This window comes from Erithacus rubecula (assembly GCF_903797595.1).
Source record: "Erithacus rubecula genome assembly, chromosome: 16".
Lineage (NCBI taxonomy): Eukaryota > Metazoa > Chordata > Aves > Passeriformes > Muscicapidae > Erithacus > Erithacus rubecula.
The window spans coordinates 7651541-7669466 of record NC_136668.1 but is presented as its reverse complement, the minus strand read 5'-3'; the positions used below and the strand labels follow the sequence as shown (position 1 = coordinate 7669466).

At 44.3% G+C, this 17926-nt stretch overlaps 2 protein-coding genes across 6 annotated transcripts in view; both read right to left on the bottom strand.

Moving 5' to 3' along the window:
- FNIP1 (folliculin interacting protein 1) overlaps nucleotides 1-17926 on the bottom strand; it is a 419816-nt gene that overhangs the window by 359171 nt on the left and 42719 nt on the right. For 2 of the 5 annotated variants that reach the window (XM_079319629.1, XM_079319631.1), the window contains exons 7-17: nucleotides 17404-17487; nucleotides 16365-16436; nucleotides 15371-15506; nucleotides 14638-14839; nucleotides 14173-14258; nucleotides 7855-8001; nucleotides 5781-5950; nucleotides 3202-4627; nucleotides 2689-2857; nucleotides 786-983; nucleotides 324-439 (exon numbers count right to left, since the gene is read on the bottom strand). In XM_079319629.1, the coding sequence (XP_079175755.1) occupies nucleotides 324-439; nucleotides 786-983; nucleotides 2689-2857; nucleotides 3202-4627; nucleotides 5781-5950; nucleotides 7855-8001; nucleotides 14173-14258; nucleotides 14638-14839; nucleotides 15371-15506; nucleotides 16365-16436; nucleotides 17404-17487 (2806 nt within the window). Of the gene's footprint in view, nucleotides 1-205; nucleotides 440-785; nucleotides 984-2688; nucleotides 2858-3201; nucleotides 4628-5780; nucleotides 5951-7854; nucleotides 8002-14172; nucleotides 14259-14637; nucleotides 14840-15370; nucleotides 15507-16364; nucleotides 16437-17403; nucleotides 17488-17926 lie in introns of all 5 variants that reach the window. The other 3 variants (XM_079319628.1, XM_079319630.1, XM_079319632.1) reach the window with 3 other exon arrangements.
- The window catches only part of MEIKIN (meiotic kinetochore factor), a 66633-nt gene continuing 56282 nt past the window's right edge, over nucleotides 7576-17926 (bottom strand). Inside the window, exon 14 of the mRNA XM_079319638.1 lies at nucleotides 7576-7585. The gene's annotated coding sequence lies outside the window, so the exon portion shown is untranslated. The remainder of the gene's footprint in view (nucleotides 7586-17926) is intronic.

Below are 17926 nucleotides of genomic sequence, written 5' to 3'. Positions count from 1 at the left end.
CAGAGAGTGTTTCCTGCCATGTAGGGAAAGTCAGCCTGGAGGAATCAGGTGCCCCATGTTGTTCAGTGACGACTGAGCAGCTGAGAAGGGAGTTTGATAAGCTCTAGAGTGCTGAGCCCATCATTCTGCTCGCAGGGAAGACACAAAGACTGGGGGATCCTTATGATTGAGCAATGGCTAAGGAGAAGCCTGAAGCCATGGTAACTTAGGAGTTCTGGCCACATTTGGGAATCCATTTTGCTGTGCTCAGGAACAAGCCCAGGCAGAGGATGTGGCACCCAGACACCCAGGGTAGCACTGCTGGCAGAAGTTTGTGGCCATACCCCAGCACCATGCCCAGCTCCTTGACGTGGACTCTCATCTGGCCCTTGAGATACTCAGACAGCATCTTGCTCTTGAAGTAGAGTTCCTGCAGCCGATCCTCCAGGTGCATCACACACTAAAAAGCAAAGAGAGTTGTGTCAGGGAGAAGACAGAATCAAACCAGAAAGCACAGATCCCATACCCCTGCTGACTGTTCTGTGGCTGTGTCTAGGTGAGACAGGTCACTGGCAGGCCTTTCATTTTTGAGCAGAAGCCTTTGATTACATGTTAAATCAAAATTAATGAGGCAGCTGTTTTGATTAGATTGATTAGATTTTGATTTCGATAGGCATCATAACAGCTACACCAGAAGTTGCACTGACTGTGAGTACAAACACTAGGCAGAGCCTTACATATCTTTAACCTGTGACGTTAAAGTGTGCTTCAAAACCATCACCCTCATGATTTCCATTTAGACTTACAAAGTTTGGAGATAAATTATGCTTGTAAAGCTGAAGAGTGGAATGAAGCAGGTTGGAGACGAGACTGGAGACTAACACTTCTTTTCCCAGTTTATTCTCAATCATTCGCCTCTGGCTACTGGCCACTTGCACCGTCCATTTGTCCGTGTCTGCAATAATGCAGACAGCCTCTGCAATGGGCTCGTCCAGAACAGGGTGCTAGGAACAAAAAATGGAAAGCAGAATCCTGAGAATGACAAATGACAGTGGTCTTTTCACAAAACTTCACCATCCTGGATGGACAGCACTGCTAGATAGCAGGATAGCATCCCAGACACTGCTTTACCTAAAATACATCTGTCCACATTGCATTCCATTCATTAAAACCAGAGGGGTTTTGTGAGCAAGGCACAATCTTAGAAGGATAGTTTTCTCTTTTTTTTGTTTTCTCTTACAGGCTTTAAAGCGTGTCACTGCCTGACAGTTACATCTTTTGGTATTTGATATAAAGAGTTGTGACATATATGAAGTGTGTTTTAAATTCCTAAAACTGAAAACACCAAAAATCCAACTTGCTGTTTAGTGTGGCTGTGTTAGCAAGGTCAGATTATTCCCAGCTGTCACTGGTGTTCTTTCATGGGATGCCAGCAGAGGGAGTCAGGAACCAAGCCTGTGTCTTGTCATTCCCCCCTGCTGCTGTTTCTTCTCTCCAAAGCCATGAAAAAGGGTTCAAAAAAGGGAGTATTTGGAAACTCACTGTCCTTCCCTAATAAATTTTTTTGGTTGAACTGTTAGCAATTATCTGCTTCCAAAGAGTCAGCAGGCTTCACACAGTAACTGCAATGCAGTTACTGTTTTACCTGAAGATTAGCACAAGAATCTCTCTCAGGCTTACTTCAGACACATCTGTGCCACAGCAGCAGGTGCCTCACACTGCTGCCTCTCTCACCTGAAGTCAGTTACACTTCTCAAATAGCTTGAACAAGCCCTGGAACAACCACTCAGGGAGCAAAACACAGCCCCCATTGGGGACAGGCATGCAGAGAAGGGCTGCAGATCTAATGCACATTGTTGGAATGAGAAGCAGGGAAAAGGGGATTTTTTGGCAAGTCTCAGGAAAGTGCTGCTCACCAGTCTGTTTTTCCTCATTCTCTGGGGAATAAACTAGCTGGGAGCAGATGTCACACTTGCAGTGACAGCCTGCTTTCTACTTCTTTCCTTGGTAAGAGGAGGAGGAGGAGGAGGAGGAAATACCAAACTTCCTAGTCATGCCCCAGTTCATTTAGGGAAAAGCTGTTGTGGAAAAGAGATGATCTCCAACACGTCAGAAGCACGAGTTCCCTTCAGACCATTATCTGTACACTGGTTTCTCCTTTTCCAATGAAACACTACTGGACACATGGACTACCACCCTAAAGAAGGAGCAATGTCTCCAAAATACTGAACATTTCTGATGGAGAACATTCTGCTGCACAAGCAGCAGCACATTGGTCAGACATGCAGGGACAGGAGGGAGCAATGGGAGCTTCTGCACCACTGCAGAAGGACTCTGTGCCCAGGAAGAGAGGCACAACCTCAGCATATGGGCTTGTTTAACATCATTCCATCCTGTGGAGACACAACCATCAGCTGCTAAGCCTTCAGGAGACAATGATACAGCTTAGCACTGAGATCCATCTTCGCAGGCACAAGCCTCCCAGCTGGCTTCAGTGGGAGTTTGATCTTTTGTGCTCCAGATTTGCAGTGAGATATCCATGTTTTTCAGATTAATTGAGAGAGGAGAAAAAAATTGGTGACCTGGGACTGGAGAAATCTGACAGGAGCTATGACAGAAAATATTTCCACTTCCAGCAGGCTTGTACCTTCACAAACATTTATCTTTCCCTACTGTGAGAAATACATTTACCAAATATAGCTTAATTACCTGCACAGCATGAGACAAATCTGACACCAAACAGTGCCTCAGCTTCTCATCACTTCCTATTCCTTGCAAAACAAAGTCAGGCACATAAGATGAACAGTAGCCTCCTAGTAAGGATCTTCCAAAATTGGCAATACTGGGCTGGACAGAGTTGACTTCAACTAATTTTGACCTGCAAGAAAGGCATATCAAAGAGATGTAGAACAGTAAACAGCAAACTCAGCTTACAGAGGTTGCATTTCTACTTTTTTCATATCTCTTCTAACTTGAAGTCCAGCACTTTTTAAAAAGTTTACAGTCAGCTTATCATGAAAGCAGAGTATACAAGCCAAGATCACAATACACCATTAGTATTTTTTTCCAGACCATTGATCTCTCAATATTCCTCAACAACCAGCAAGCTCAAGAGACACTTTTCCAACCCCTGATGCCAAGTTAGGCTACAGGCCTCCAAATATGTGACATGAGAAGAGGCTCCATCTTTTTTATGCTCTGTTAGTGCTGAACAGTACTTACCCAGGGAAGGGAATCTCATATTCCTCTGCCCAGTCTTCTTGCTCTCCTCCATAATAGTTACTGCCCAGTCTAGTTAGATCATGGCCTGTATCCTCACTTTCGCTGTCACCCAGGGCACTGTCTGAACTCTCATTTCTTGGAATGTCCCAATCAATTCCTGGGGCAACCTTTTTCTCTACATTTTCTCTGTCCCCATGGGGGACACGAATAGAGATTTTCTCTCTTTGGTCCTGCTCATTAAAGCAGTTTTTGTAGGTCTCTTGTCGAACAGAGTCCATAAATTTACAAAATGCACTAGGTGGTTTGCAAGCCTTTGTACACAGCTTTTTAGAAAATTCTAAACTACTGTTGCGAGCAAGAAGGTTTGTAGCTGCTTGCCCTGGAATATCATCAATAGTCCGGGTTTCAACTGAACTGTCATCAGTGAAATATTCATCAAACAGACTCATGCTCTCAGCACTGTATGGGTTTGGGTTCCAGCTCTGATGCTCACTAGAAACTTGAGGAAAGGATTCAGCTGTCCCACAGTCTCTATTTTGGTCCTCAACAGTTTGTTTAGCTTCACAGTTCTGATCAGCAGACACTCCTGCCTCCGCTGCTGGCGGGCTGTGATGCCTGGCAATTTGTTCCACTACTGCCTGACTTCTGAGTTCAATGTCTGAATCAGGTGACATGGAATCTCCAATAAGGAAAGTCACCTTTGTCTGTGCCTCGGCAGCACTGCATGGAAACATGTCCATGAAGAGCTTATCAGGCGGCTTCTTCTCCACAGCAATCCCGGGTGTCCTTGTCCCACCTCCCACCTGGATGCCTGGTTCCAGCCCATCCTCACTCCTCCACGTGCTTGCTGTTGGCTCCAAACAAGACTCTGTTCCCATGCATTTCTCAGGCAAAGCTGACCCTGTGCACACCACAGTCTCTAGTTTGGTGTCCAGGCAGGGCCTTGGCTGTGTCACATCCACAGCATCTTCCTGGCAATCCTCAGGAACGATGGTCCTGTTCTCATCTGAAGAAGATTCCAGCTCTACCTTAGGAGTGCTTTGCATGTCTTCTCTCTCTCGCTGTGCAACACCTTCTATGTTCTGTGCAAGGGAAACAGGACATTTGCAGTATCTACAGCTGCAGTTGGGAGCTCTCATCTCTTCAGACTCAGTGGGTAGCAAGTTGCCCCTGTTCTTATGCATTGTGACAAGCACATACTCAGACTCTTCCACTTCTCCTTTCTCCAGCGTGGTAGTGATAACGGTACCAGGCATGACAATGGCCTCATCTTCCCCATTTTCCAGAAGGTGTGTCTCTTGAAGTTCAGAGCATCTGATGAAGTAAGTGAGGAAATACAGCAACCTCTGGACCAGGTCATGTCTTTTGCCAACCACGACTGTCTTTGCTAATCTCACAGGTGATCCGATGGCCCCATACAGGTCACCTAGGACAGGAAATTAAACACACAATTATTTGGCATCTTTGCAATAATTTGTTCTTCTGACAGCCAGCTGTTGGGCTGTTTTCAAAGACCAGATCTACAAGAGAAAAATACTAAAGCAGTAGAGGAACAACAATGCTGTATTTTGTTTTCAGTAAGAGAATCCCAAAGATGCTGCTGGTATCATCTGTAAGGTGAGCCACTGGTCAGGGGACAGCTGATCTCACACATCAGGAAGCATTCATACCACCTCACTCCAGCTTTGGAGGCTCATCTCCTGGGATCCTTATACAGCCATGGGAGAGAGGAGGCACCTGTGTTGAATTACCCTAAAGAGCCTGGAAACTGGGCTGACTTTCTGGCTGTACTCGAGTCACCTGGGGAAGTGCCTGTGTGTTCTGGAGGTATTAGGGCACTGCATGACTGCAGAGGTGAGAGGACAAGGAGTCCTCTTGAAGGCCACCCTAACCACAGTGGGTCCCTCAAGTCACATGAGGCCTGAAATCAATTTTCTTGCCAACATTCTGGTCATTCCTACCTCTATAATAATAGGATAACCTCACAAAACCTTCCTCCCTTCCCTAATCAAATTCCACGAGTGTGTGTGTGCAGAGCAGGACAATCTGACCTCACCTGCTCTTCCCTACTGGGCAATTATCAGACAGTATGACCAGCTACACCACTGACTGGGCTCTGAGACCTTCCCTGGGGATTGTCAAGCTATGACTTCCTGTTCTGAATCCCTCTCTTATATTAAAAGTATGTGCACTTCTGATCAAAAGATGAATTTTCTTGATTTTGTCATTCCAGAATGAGGCTTAGTGATAGCAGAATACTAAAAAATAAAAGCAGATTTTCCTCATAGCAGGAGGAGGACCAGAGGAGGCCTGGAATCCTCCACCAGCACCAGAGCAGGTGACCTTACAGGACCCAACACAGACGACTAAAGAGGGCTTTCCTTTTTGGCTAACATTTTATAATAGATAATGCCTTAAAAACTTAAGAGTAAAAAAACTACAGTGATCACCTGTAAGCTTGAAGTACACTTTTTTCTCATTTTATATTAAAAAATAAATACCCTGGGAGGGGAGTAACCCACCTCATGCACTCCCATTTATGTAAAGCTACTGAGGGTTTAGAGGTATTTGCCACATACCAAGCTGAGCCCACAGTGGGTTGTAGGGATGAGTTTTGGCCAGCATGTCCACACTCTGGGAAGAATGCTTCTCCAGGAAGATTCTTATGGGTGGCTGGCCATTGGGCATGACAGTGGGCACCCAGGCCAGGTGGTTAGTCAGCACTGCAGTCAGCAAAGCTGGTAAAAACCTGAAAACAAAATGTTCAACATGTTGTTTTTTTCCAGATACACACTCAAGATATTGAACTCACAGCAGCTCTAGTCTATATGGATCAAGGATTAAAGAAATAGCCTAATAAAATCAGCAGAGATCATGCTTTCAGTCTTGGCTCCTTGGGGAGAGAACAGGGGCTGGACTCTCCCTCCTACCCTGGCAAAGTTGTTTTTCAGAGCACATATTTAAAGCAAAATGCAGTATTTTAACTTTGTGGAATTTCACTAACTCTGTTTGGCAATAATTATGAGACTTCCTATTTTGCAAGTTTTATGTTGCAAATCATCTCAAAACCAATTTATTTCATTCACTATAAGAAAGCAGTGGCCCTGTGTGGCCCCTGTACTCCAAGGAGATCTCAAACCCTTAAGACTTGTGACTGTGGATGAGAAGGAAGACTACTGCTACCAAACCTGTAAAACAGCTGGGTGCTGTGTTCTTTCATCTAACTGTTGTGCAATTTCAGCCCATATGGCTGCTTCTTTGCAAAAATACCACCAACCCCCATCCTTAAAAGTTGTGTAGCTCAGCCAGAGAAGCTGTGTTCTTATGCTGGAAAAACAGTTTTTACTGGCTAAGCAATTAAGGTGAAAAAACCTTCCTGAAAAACGTTAACTATCTGATTTACTGCAAAGATAGATCTCTGTGGAGCTTTCCCAAACACTGTTCCTGGCAGGAGCATGGCCCAGGAGGCTCCACACATCAACACATGGTGCTGGTGGTCACCCATGTGTGGGGAGGAGAAGAGCCAAATGCCTCAAAATAATATTACTTGAATAACTTACAAGCATCAAGAACCCTACAGCTTCCATGCAGCCACACTAGAGACAGTGAAAGGAGGAGAGGAGATTTAAAACTAGACTGGGAAGAATAAAGGGATTAATTTTTCTCTGGTTTTCATCACTTAAAATTTTATTATATTTGAAATAAAGAAAACAAACCCAAATAAATGACTATTTACATGTAACCAGGATGTACAGGACTCAGAATGGCAGGGATCAAAGGAGATAATCCCAGCAAAGAGCCTCCATTGAAGTAGGAACTGATCTTAAAAAAATACATTTGCACCCCTCACAACTCCCTGCAGTTTCCCCCATTGCACTGGGGCAGGAGCAGCAGGACCACAGTGACCCCTGGGTCCCATCTGGGGAGAGAAGAGGTGACAAAGGTGGTGGCAGAGCAGGAGGATGGGAGAAGCAGCCCCTTCCCACCCTGCAGGGAGCAAATATCTGATCTGCTAGTGCCATTCCCACCCAAACTACATTTGTGCTCTTTCTGGACTTTAATACAGACAAACCCCTTAAAAACTTCCCCTACTCATGCCCTGGGGAAAGGGGATGAAGTACTGACAAAAGAGTAAATCTATCAGATTCTCCCCAGTTTATCAGGAACTTTCTTTCTGAGTTTTCAGCATCTGCTCACAGCTGGGGCCTGAGGCCAGAGAGGTGAGTGAGCACTAATGAGCACAGCAGTGATTTAGTGGCATTTTTAAATGATTTAAGATTTGAGAGCAATTTGTGGTGTGACAATATTACAAACTCTCAGCTCTTTGTGAATGTCTAATCCTGCTCATCATATGATAACTGATTCTGAAAGGCAGGTGCATTTTCTGAGGTATTTTCACTCCCTTCCAGACATCCACACATATCACACACTTCCTATGGACATGTTTCAAATGTTCAGCTGCTACCAAGATTTAGAGGATTGTGGGAAAGCAGGAATTTAGTGAGATAATTTCTTATTTGTTTCAAAAGGAAGGTACTTATGGATGGTCTTCTGATTCTTGGATTACCAGGATTTTAACAACTGATTTAAAAGTTGGTTTGAAATAAAAAGGCACAATCACATATTCAATTTAGAAACTAAAATCAACCATACTGATTTTTAGAAGCATTTTCCATCAAGAAAGTGAACTCCTTCATGAAGCGATGGCACAGCTGGTTCTTCTCTGGTGTCCCTGACATCATGGTGAGCCAGACAGGCTCCCCAATCCGGGGCATTGTGTAGAGATTGCAAATGGTTGTTCTGGAAAACAAAACCAAAAAATCCAGGAGGTTAATGAAAAAACAACAGCAACAACAAAAATAAACAAACATCAAACCCAAAACCCCAATAACCCCCCCAAAAAACAAAACAAACAAAAACCCTCAAACAACAACAACAAAGTAGAAATCCCAACTTAAAAGAATCTGTGCAACATTTAGATCCAGCTATCATTTCTATCAGAAAAAAAATTTCTCTCAGCAACTGTTATCCAAATTATGTTGTTCATTAAATAGTACAAATTCACCCTTTACCTTGGAGAGCTGAACCTCACAGGTTCCTCCTGCATGCACCTGACCTGATCTCAAACACAGCCACATTCCCAAGTCAAGGGCTGCCCTGCTCAGAATGTAGAAGGAATGGATGATTTCTTCTTGCTGTTATCTCCCTGCTTGTCCTTCATTTAATTTAAAACATACTTCTGCTTTATTTATGACTAGGACAAAATTATATGTATCTGACTTATAAAATACCTTAACTTCCTCCTTGCTTTAAAAACCTGGTGTATCTCCAGGCCAAACCTACCCAAGTGAGGGTATTAGAGCAGAGAACCAATTCACATCTTTAGCTTTAAATAGAGAGATGAGAGTCCAAGTCACCCTGTAGCTGTACCTATTACACACTCATCAAATCCTTTTTGACTCTACAGAGGACAGTAAATGTATGATTAAAAATTGGCTCTGCAGTAAAATACCAGATTAAAATCCCTCAGATTACTGTTAAACTCCTCTAAAATATAAACGAGTTATAGTTTACTTTTAAGTACAAAACCTACAATATGACACCATGGGAAGCTGTATTTTTAACACAGTAAAATGTAAGCCTGAAAAACCCCAAAAGGACATGGGAAATGATTGATCAGTTCAGGTTTCTCCCTGCCTAATGCACTACTTTTTCTAGGCAAAGTATTTTTGTTATAAAATGCAGATATACATTATCCCATTATCCCTAGCACCACCCCTGATTTATAAAGATCTTCTCTGGATATTGTGGTCTCAAAATTTATGGACACTTTCAGAAGCAAAGCTTTGCACACCAGGCAAGGCAAACACACTGCAGCAGCAGCTGCCAAATCTTCCATGGTTTGGTGTTTAAAGTCCCAGGAAATGAGAGCTGCACATGAGCAGCAGCACAGCACATCCTGCCCTGGTGCAGGGGCTCCCTGGGGAGGAGGAGGGTAAAACACTCCCCAGCTACTTCAGTTACTGGGCACAGAAGCAGCTGGGTGGTGACCCCAGAGCTGCTCCTCAAAGGGCAGCAAAGGTGACCAAAGTCACCAGGGCTGCTCCACAAGAAAGAAGGTGAGGGGGCAGTGGCATTCTCTGCCTTACTCTTCATACCAGTTTTCTACAAATACAAAATCCATTCTCTGTGCTCATAACAGTCAAAATCAACCCTGTTTTCTTAAAAGGTTAGACATTTAAATCCTCCAGTGCCAGAAGTATGATGAAAGCACCACAGAACAGTCAGTGTGCAGGAAAGGGGGACAGCTGAGTGATGTCTGCACTCCCCAGCTCCCCAAGGCTTTGCTGTCTGCTGGGTCACTTTGGAGCAGCCTCACCAGCTGCTCCATGTTACTCTCTGCCACTGGTCCTGTCCTGGGAGGAAAGTCCAGCCTGCTGACAGACCTGGGCACAAGTCCTGCTGCCTAGACACAAGGGGGGCACATAGCCAGGGACAGCAGCCCTGCCTCTGGGGCACCACAGGGTCTCCAGCAGCACACTCTTGGGGCACTGGGATTTCATACCTCTGCAAGGGGCAAGCTGGGACTTGGGGGGGTATTATTAGGGGAAAGCTTTCTGTTGACAGCCCATTAACTGGAGTGGATGTTAAAAATGCCACAAAAAAGAAGAAACCTCAAGTCCAGGAATCTCAAACTCAAGGAGTTTCAAAGCTCAAAACAAGTATGAAAACAAGTAACCCCCCCCCTCCCCCGACACAGTTGACTGGAGAAGCTGAAGATAAACAACTGAACATAAAATACAGCTTTTTCCTCCATCCTAACAAACTAACCCATGCCAAGCCTCTTGCAGCTCGGCTGTTTTGAAAAAGAAACTACTTCTATACTAAAACCAACATATTAAAAAACTTGTTTTCGTTGAAAAGATAGCCAGAGTCTTGTGATTCGTTATTTACTATTCTGGTAACCCTGGCTGCATCTGCAGCTGATAGTGTTTCCTCTGAGCCAGATCAGATTGCCCTGGCCAGTGGCCAGCAGGCATGTGACTGCAGTGCAGGGAACCCTCCAGGCCAGCGAAGGCAGCAATGGCACAGAGACCAAGGGCAAGGATTAACTGCTTCCCAGCTCCTCAAACACCCAGGGAAGTGCTCTGCTGCCAGATAGCAAAGGGCAAAAATGAAAACAAAACAAAAAAGCAACACAAAGAAACCCTCCTCGAACACTACAGGGAAGTTAACTGGATTTTAAAAATAACAATCATTAAAAACCTGATTGGCCCCGCTCCTCTTGGCCATCTGCAGCTCCCTCCTCACACACAGCAGCATGGCAGGGAAAGTTAATGAGAGACTCTGCTCTTCTGAGGGTTCCAGTATATTCACTCTGGTTTATATTTGGAAGCACCTCTGGGAGGCTGAACCCCAGCCTGGGGCCAGCAGTGAAGCACAGAGGGCAGAGGAGCCCCTCAGGAAACACCTTCACATCTCACAGGGCTTGAGAGCCAACGAAGCCCAGCCTGGCCAAGCAGAAAGGAAGCCCTGAGCCAACCCACCCCAGTTCCTCTGGGGTCTGCCTGCCCTGTGGGGCACAGATGGCACCAAGGTGAGCAGCCCTGCTCCCAAACACCACAGCACAGCTGCTCCTGGCTTCACCCCCACCCACACACACCTTCAAACCAGCCTGGCCTTTGGCCTTGATTTCAGTACCAATTTGCAGTACCAATACCAGACATCTTTCCCTGGTGCTGTACAGACCAAACAAGCCAGACAGCTCCTCATGGGTGAAAGCATCCTGCTGCAGCCCCCTCCCTCCCCGAGGAAAACACACTGACCCTCAGCACTGTGCCCCTAGAGTTGCTCTGCTATTTAGGAGCCACAACACAATGGCAAAGAAAGAAAATAATCAGTGGTTTATAAAGTGTAACTCTCAAACATTTGTCCCCTATCCTTATTCCTTCCTTCCAAAGATGATTTTTCCTTGAAAAGTAACAACAAAACAAAGGCAATCCCCACTGCAGGGAATACAGGAGTAAGGCTTCCCCACAACTCAGTGTCCATGCTGGCACCACTGAGCACAACACACCACTCAGTTCACAGCAGCATAAGCTGCTTAAAAATTACTGGCAGGAAATAGGATCAAATGTGTCTGCCAGAGAGCAGAGAGGTGTTTCCCCCAGCCCTGAGATCAATGTTTCCTTGCCAGCCTGCATTTGTGCCACACAGGTATTAGTCAGATGTATAATCTGTGTTATCAATGTGCTGTGTTGGCCCCAGGGACCAGGGAACCCAAAATGTTTATGCAAGTACAGTAGCTTATTTTGTAAGTCATGTGTCTGCACAGCTGACATCCACAGAGAGTTCTAAGCCTCTAAGTCAAGTGTTAATAGCTAAACCCATAAGTGCTTTAGAAAATTAAAAATTGCTGTAAGTGACTAATGATGCAAAGGTAAGCCTGGAGCTGGGCACCAAACTGATGGCAAATTTACCAACAGCCTCCATTTGCAGAAGCAGCCTGGTCCTTGAGAGAAGGCAGCTTTGTTTCTCCCTGGATAAGACAAAAAGAGCAAAGAAAGGCCCTGTTTTCCTGCCTTTTCTTCTCCCCCTTCACTACCTGCAGGTAAATGCCTGCTGACCCAGCCCCCTTTTTGTAGGCAGTGGAGTGACCCACAGCCACAGCCCCTTCCCTGCAGAGGGGGACTCTGGGGTGCCCTGCCACCTTCCCTGATCAGCAGGGCAGCACATCCCCAGTGCCCACTGATCTGAGGTTATTCTGATCACCAGACAAGTGCACATCAGTTACTCTTGAGCACCTCTGAAAATCTGCAGGGTTTAAAGAAAAACAAGAGAAATATTGTCCTTAAAACCAACCAGACTGCAATGAGTTAAACCAGCAACAGGATTACACTTCAGAATCACCAACTCACTGAAGTCAGCACCCTTCTTCCCTCCAGCACAATTTGCTAAGAGGACAGGAATCAACACAAGTCTCAGGTTCACCAAAGGACTCATCTCCTGACTTCCCCGTGACTTCAGTGGGAAAGCAGACACCTAAAGAGATAATAGTGTCCTAAATGGGTTTGCTGAACCTGTGCCAAAGGATCTTTGCATCCAGCCTTTGGTATTTAAATATATCTCTCTCTTCTTACCAGACATATCCTGCATTGCTTTGAAAAGCAAGGGGGTCTTGCATGTCACAGAAATGAGGATGACACATGCTCTTGCAAGTCACAGGGGCACAAGGACCCTGCCTAGACTGGGGGCACCAGCTGTTGCCCACCATTGAATGCAATCCCTTAAAAAACCCCAACAAAACCCAAAATTTCCAAAGGCTGCTGCCCCAGGAAATTCATTTCTATAAAATTAAACTGGATTTAATTTACTTCATTACAGTATTAAAGAGTAATATTTATATCACCATGGAAACCTCTGCATAAAACTGGTGGTTACATGCTCCAAGTGCTGGTTATGCAATGGACATGTCATGGGAATGATCCCAGCTCCTGGTGTGCAGTGAGTGCCAATCTGCCCATGTCCCCTGTGACAGTGCTCTCCTCCTCAGCCCGACCACAGCAGCTTTCCTCTTCCCTTCCCAGCTGACTGTCCCTCCAGGAGGATAAATCAGCACAGGGCATTTGGCCTGAGTTTTCAGGGGTTTTTTCCTACTTTTGACTTGGGGTAGGTGCCCCTCCCCAGCCCTCTGGAACTGTTTAACTTGGAAGGACAAAGGAGAACAGGCAAAGTCCAATGAGTGTATCTTGAGGGGGAATGTTTTGGGGGGAAGGTTTGGAAAACAGTTGGGGAGCTGCTGTTAACAGAGGGTGGGAAGGCATAGAAATGGCTCAGGGAGAGACTGAGGAGGAGAGGCAGAGCAGAGCTGTGGGAGTGGAGGAATCCTCGTGGCTGCTCCGAGTTGCTGAACTTTTCTCAGTGCCCTGGACAGGATCAGTGGCTCCCAGCAGTCATGAGCTCCCTCTGCTCCCTCTCTTGGCACAGCTTATCCCATCCACCTCTCACCACAGGCCCACGTGCTCCCTGTTTGCTGCCTTCTGTCCCTACAGGACATATCCTCTGCCTTTCCTTGTGACTGCCTAGAGGTGAGCTAAAAAAAATTTAAAATACACTCTGCATTCATCCTGCAGCACCACCTAATCCATGGCATTCAGGTAGGAAGTGGAATTGTAGAAAAATAAGTGAGTCCTCAGGATCCTTCTCTGTTCAGTAAAATACATCCTGATGTCAGAAATTTCTTTTTATAACATCAGAGTGCTGTCTTCAATAATGTCTCTAAAAAGTAGCTCTACAGTGGTTGTAAAAGGAAGCACCCTGCCACTCCCATCTGAGAGGAGATGAATCACTCCAAACAGACGGATTCCATCTTAACTCCCTCTCCATGATTTCAACCATGGAAAGAAAATACAGCTCAAATGCCAGGGATGTGCTTATCTGTGTTACTGTGAATACTAACTTTGAACAGAGAGGCTCTGCAGGTACTAATAGACAGAGATTAAAGCACTGTATTTTACCATGTGAAAAGACAGCTCTTCCTCTTCCTAGCTGTTTTTCTGAAACACCTTTAGAGCACAGCTTGAAGAAGAGTGAGCTTTGCTTACACATCAGGACAATAAATACTATAGAGGAGGATTTCCCTAACAGGGCTTTGCAATGCTTTTCCCCCTCACAACAGGCCACAAAAGACCATTTAAGAAGTCACTGGGAGTTTTCTTACCCCCTAAAGCACAGAAAATCTTAAACATTTGTGTCCTCTTCACACAGGACTGATGGACACATACACTTGGAAAAATCCAAAAACTCAGATGCATTAGAATGGCTTCATATCACCAGTCCTTTGCTGCACTAACTTTTGCAGAAGACATTAGACATTTTGATTTACTTATCCTGCACTAAGAAGATCCTTCTAAAACAGGCTCAAGTGTTTTTGAAGAAAGAGACAGAAAAGACAGGTGACATAGAGCTCACCTGAACTCATTTAGGGCATCCACAATTCTATTATAAGCCAAGCTCCGCTGGCTGGCATCAGCTGATCTCCGACTCATTTTCATGGCCTTGAAAACAATCATTAAACAGGTAAGTAACACAGAGCTACAGAAGCACAGAAAATGGAAAACCAAGTCATGTGTTTAACTTTATCATTCATTTGGTCATGCAAATAATTTTTTTAAGTGATTAAGTGATGGTCCAAGTGTCAACTTTCCCATCTGAGGGAAGACAAGTGAGGAACATTTGCAACTTCTGCCTCTTTTTTTGCTTTTCACCATTCATGGCATAAAAGGGGTCAAAGTTTTAACAGCAATGATGCAATTCCCACACCCAACATCAAGTTGATCCCACTTTTGTAACTAGCAACAGGAGTTAGAAATTAATCTGACAGGGCTGGGAGAGCATACAGCAGTACAAGTGCAAGATGCCAAAGCAACTGTTTACCTGTTCTATTGCACTCTTCAGTTTGTTCATGTGACTCTCAAAAAGAGGGAAGTGTGAAAAAAAGAACTCGTTAAATTTGTTGTTTTCATCTTCATCTCTTGAGAGTGAAAAAATAACCCCAATTGCTATCTTTTTCTTCCTAACGATTCCTGGGTTTGGACCAGAGCTGTCATCTGACAAGTTGAAGCTTTCATCCATGGACCTTGGAGCAGGAACAAAAGGGAAAGTTAATGTAATCCACTGCTTAAAGTTGTACCTTGGTTTCCTCTGTAATTCAGTTCTTGAACATTTAACTTCTACAAACACCTGTTGCTTGCATGTGTTGTCAAACCATCATCTTTGATAACAACCCCTTTGTGATTTTTTACAAACAACTATTATTTGATTCTGCCATCACAAAAGTCTGGAACCAGATTCAAAGTGTTTGTAGGATCAGGATATGGTGTTCTAGTTCTCTCCCATCCGTGCCAAGAATTTGTGTTTTGAGTATGTTTTTAGGGCTTTTTACCCTCAAAAATACAGCCTACAAATTCACATGTTGCTGTTCCAGTTAGTAAAAAAACAATGGGTGCCACGAGGAAAACAGAGACTTTAAAAAGATCAGCCTGACTTACACCTCTGTAAACACCCCATCAAAAGCATCAGCAAGAGCAGATGTACATATGCAAGAGCAGAATCAGGCTGCCAAGGGTGTGTGGGCAGGCAGCAAGCAGCATTTCAGCCCCCAGCTCACCATCGAGGGAAGACCCCGTTCTCCAGGCTGGTTGTCTGGCTGCGACGCCAACGCCGCTGGTAGCTGCTGGCACAGCTCTTGTTAAATGAGGAGCCCGGAGATGGGAAAGGAGTGATGAGCAGGCTGCTAAGAGATGCTGCAAGAAAAAGAGGAATAAAAATCTCTCCAGAAGAAAGAGCATTTGGAATGTAACACCAGCAACTAAATGAAGTCTCTCAAGATACACTGGTGTTGCTTCTCAAGTGCCTTCTCTTTTGCTTATCTATGTTTCCAATATAAAATAACCAGTTTATAATTACATTAACAAGCTATACAAGCACAGCAAGGGTGGGACAGTCCTGCTGATTTACGTAATAGGCAATGCACAGGATGCACCTTGCTCAGCAACCTGTGTATCAGGAACTAAATTCCTTGAGGAAAGTAGTAATGTTGATCACATCCTTTAACAGCCTTTAACGGCCTTGGGTTATTCCTAATCCAAGTTTCCAAATCCTGAATTCAGAGGGAGGAAAGGGGCATTGTTAAGGCCAATTCATGTTTTAACATGACCATCAGAGGAACACAGAATCACAGAATTATTTGGGTTAGAGGGGATCTGAAAGATCATCTCATTTCATCCCCTGCCATGGGCAGGGACATCTTTCACTAGACCAGGTTCTTCCAAGCCTCTCCAACCTGGCCTCCTGGATTTGGAAAGGAGGTGACAGCAAGTATTGTTTATAAATGCTGCAAGCTCATTTCAATATTTAATCTGCCTTGCTTATTTGCAGCTTGCTTTAATAAAAGGCACAGCTGTCAGGTTACTGTGAGATGCCCAATACACACCCTCAACACCTGCACCATCTGGACATGTACAGACACGTGCCATTAATGTCACACAGAGCAAACCAGAACATCCCATTTCAGCACAACTTCACAATGTGCAGAGATCCCATGACAAATATTACTGAAAATGGTTGGAGTTTGCAGGGTTAACATATGGAAGTGCCATTACCAGATCTTGCTATACCGCTGTCTCTGTCCTCATTCTGCTCCCTCCCAGGCATATCCATAGGGTTGCTGTGAACTGTAAAACAAGGAATACCAATTAGCAGGGGAATGTACAGTTCCTTTCTTGTTTGCAGATCTCCATGTAATTAATGAAACAAAAACATGCTCATTAATTCAGATCATCAGCACTGCACAAGGCCACCACCAAGAAAGGCTGCTTAGCTGAACAAACCAAAACACTTACCTGAGAAGCCTGTATGTATTTTTCTCAAGTCCATACACCTATTTTCGTGCCAACAGAAACCAGGACTTTGCTTCTTTCCACAGATAATTTTAAATAAAATTTTACTGTACCAAGAGGATGCTGGTCACATTTGTAGTACTCAGTGTACTCACCAAAACTCAAACACAGCTTCATTCCTATACCAGCTTTCTCAGGTATTATATATGTATTTTTAAAATAACTTTGAATTTAATAAATTAATACTTTTAAGCTGTGAGCAGTGCATTGGTTGTTCAACTAAGCTGTAAGCTGTCCAGATTCACAGTCCATGTATAGAAAAAATCAAAGGTGTTTCAGGCTCAATAGTCTTCAAATGTGATATATTTTATAAATATGTGTGTGAAATAAAGCTACTCAGCCATGGAAATAAGACCCAGCCACTAAAAGCAAGAAATGCCCATTTCGAATTAATCCAATTTAGCTCTAATTTTTACAGTTTGGTTGAAATCAATCCAGATCAAAATAGCTTAACATCATTGTGAAATATTATCCCCATAAATATTAATTCCATATTTAAATATTTAAGTTTCCAAAACAAAACAACACAGGCAATCCCAAAGAGAACTATTAAATGCCTGCTGCCCTCTGGGGATTTAAGGAATGTATCCAGAAAGGTAAGGCAGCAAACACCGCCCATTTTTTATTTTATTTTATTTTTTTTTAAAGATGAGCTCTTATTTGCAGGGCTGAACTACAGATGCACAGAGTTTGTCACCCCAGCTAGACTAGCCCCCAGCACAGCACACAGCACACAGCAAACCTGCAAAGAAAGAGGCGCTCCGGATGAGGCGGAGCGGACCTTGCTCTGAGAATGCCCGCCTGGGGCTGCAAAGCTGGGAAAGACCTACATGGCAAAACGTAAAATACACATCAGAGAATGAGGTTAGTAAAGCACAACAGTCCATAGGGAGGGGGCAGGGCAGGGAGAAGGTTTGAGCCAACATAAATGCAGAGTAACATAGGCAGAACAGCTCTGATGCTTTACCAGAATACTGATGCAAGGATGAGTCTCACAGCTGGGCTATACAGTATTTATAGATTCAAATAATAGAGCCAGCTTTCCACTGTCTCCCATACAAGGATGGGGTTTATCAAAAGGACTTTTTTTTTTTTTAAGGTTGAAAAATGATTAATTTATGCAGGCTCAAAGCCTAACTTGACCACAAACAGGAGATTCATCACTTAGTATAATGTTTATTTTAACATCCCCACTGGTGGGGTGGCTAGGAACACTGCTTCTGAAGAGAAGGAGGAAGGGGGAGAAAGAAGGCAGGAATTCATCT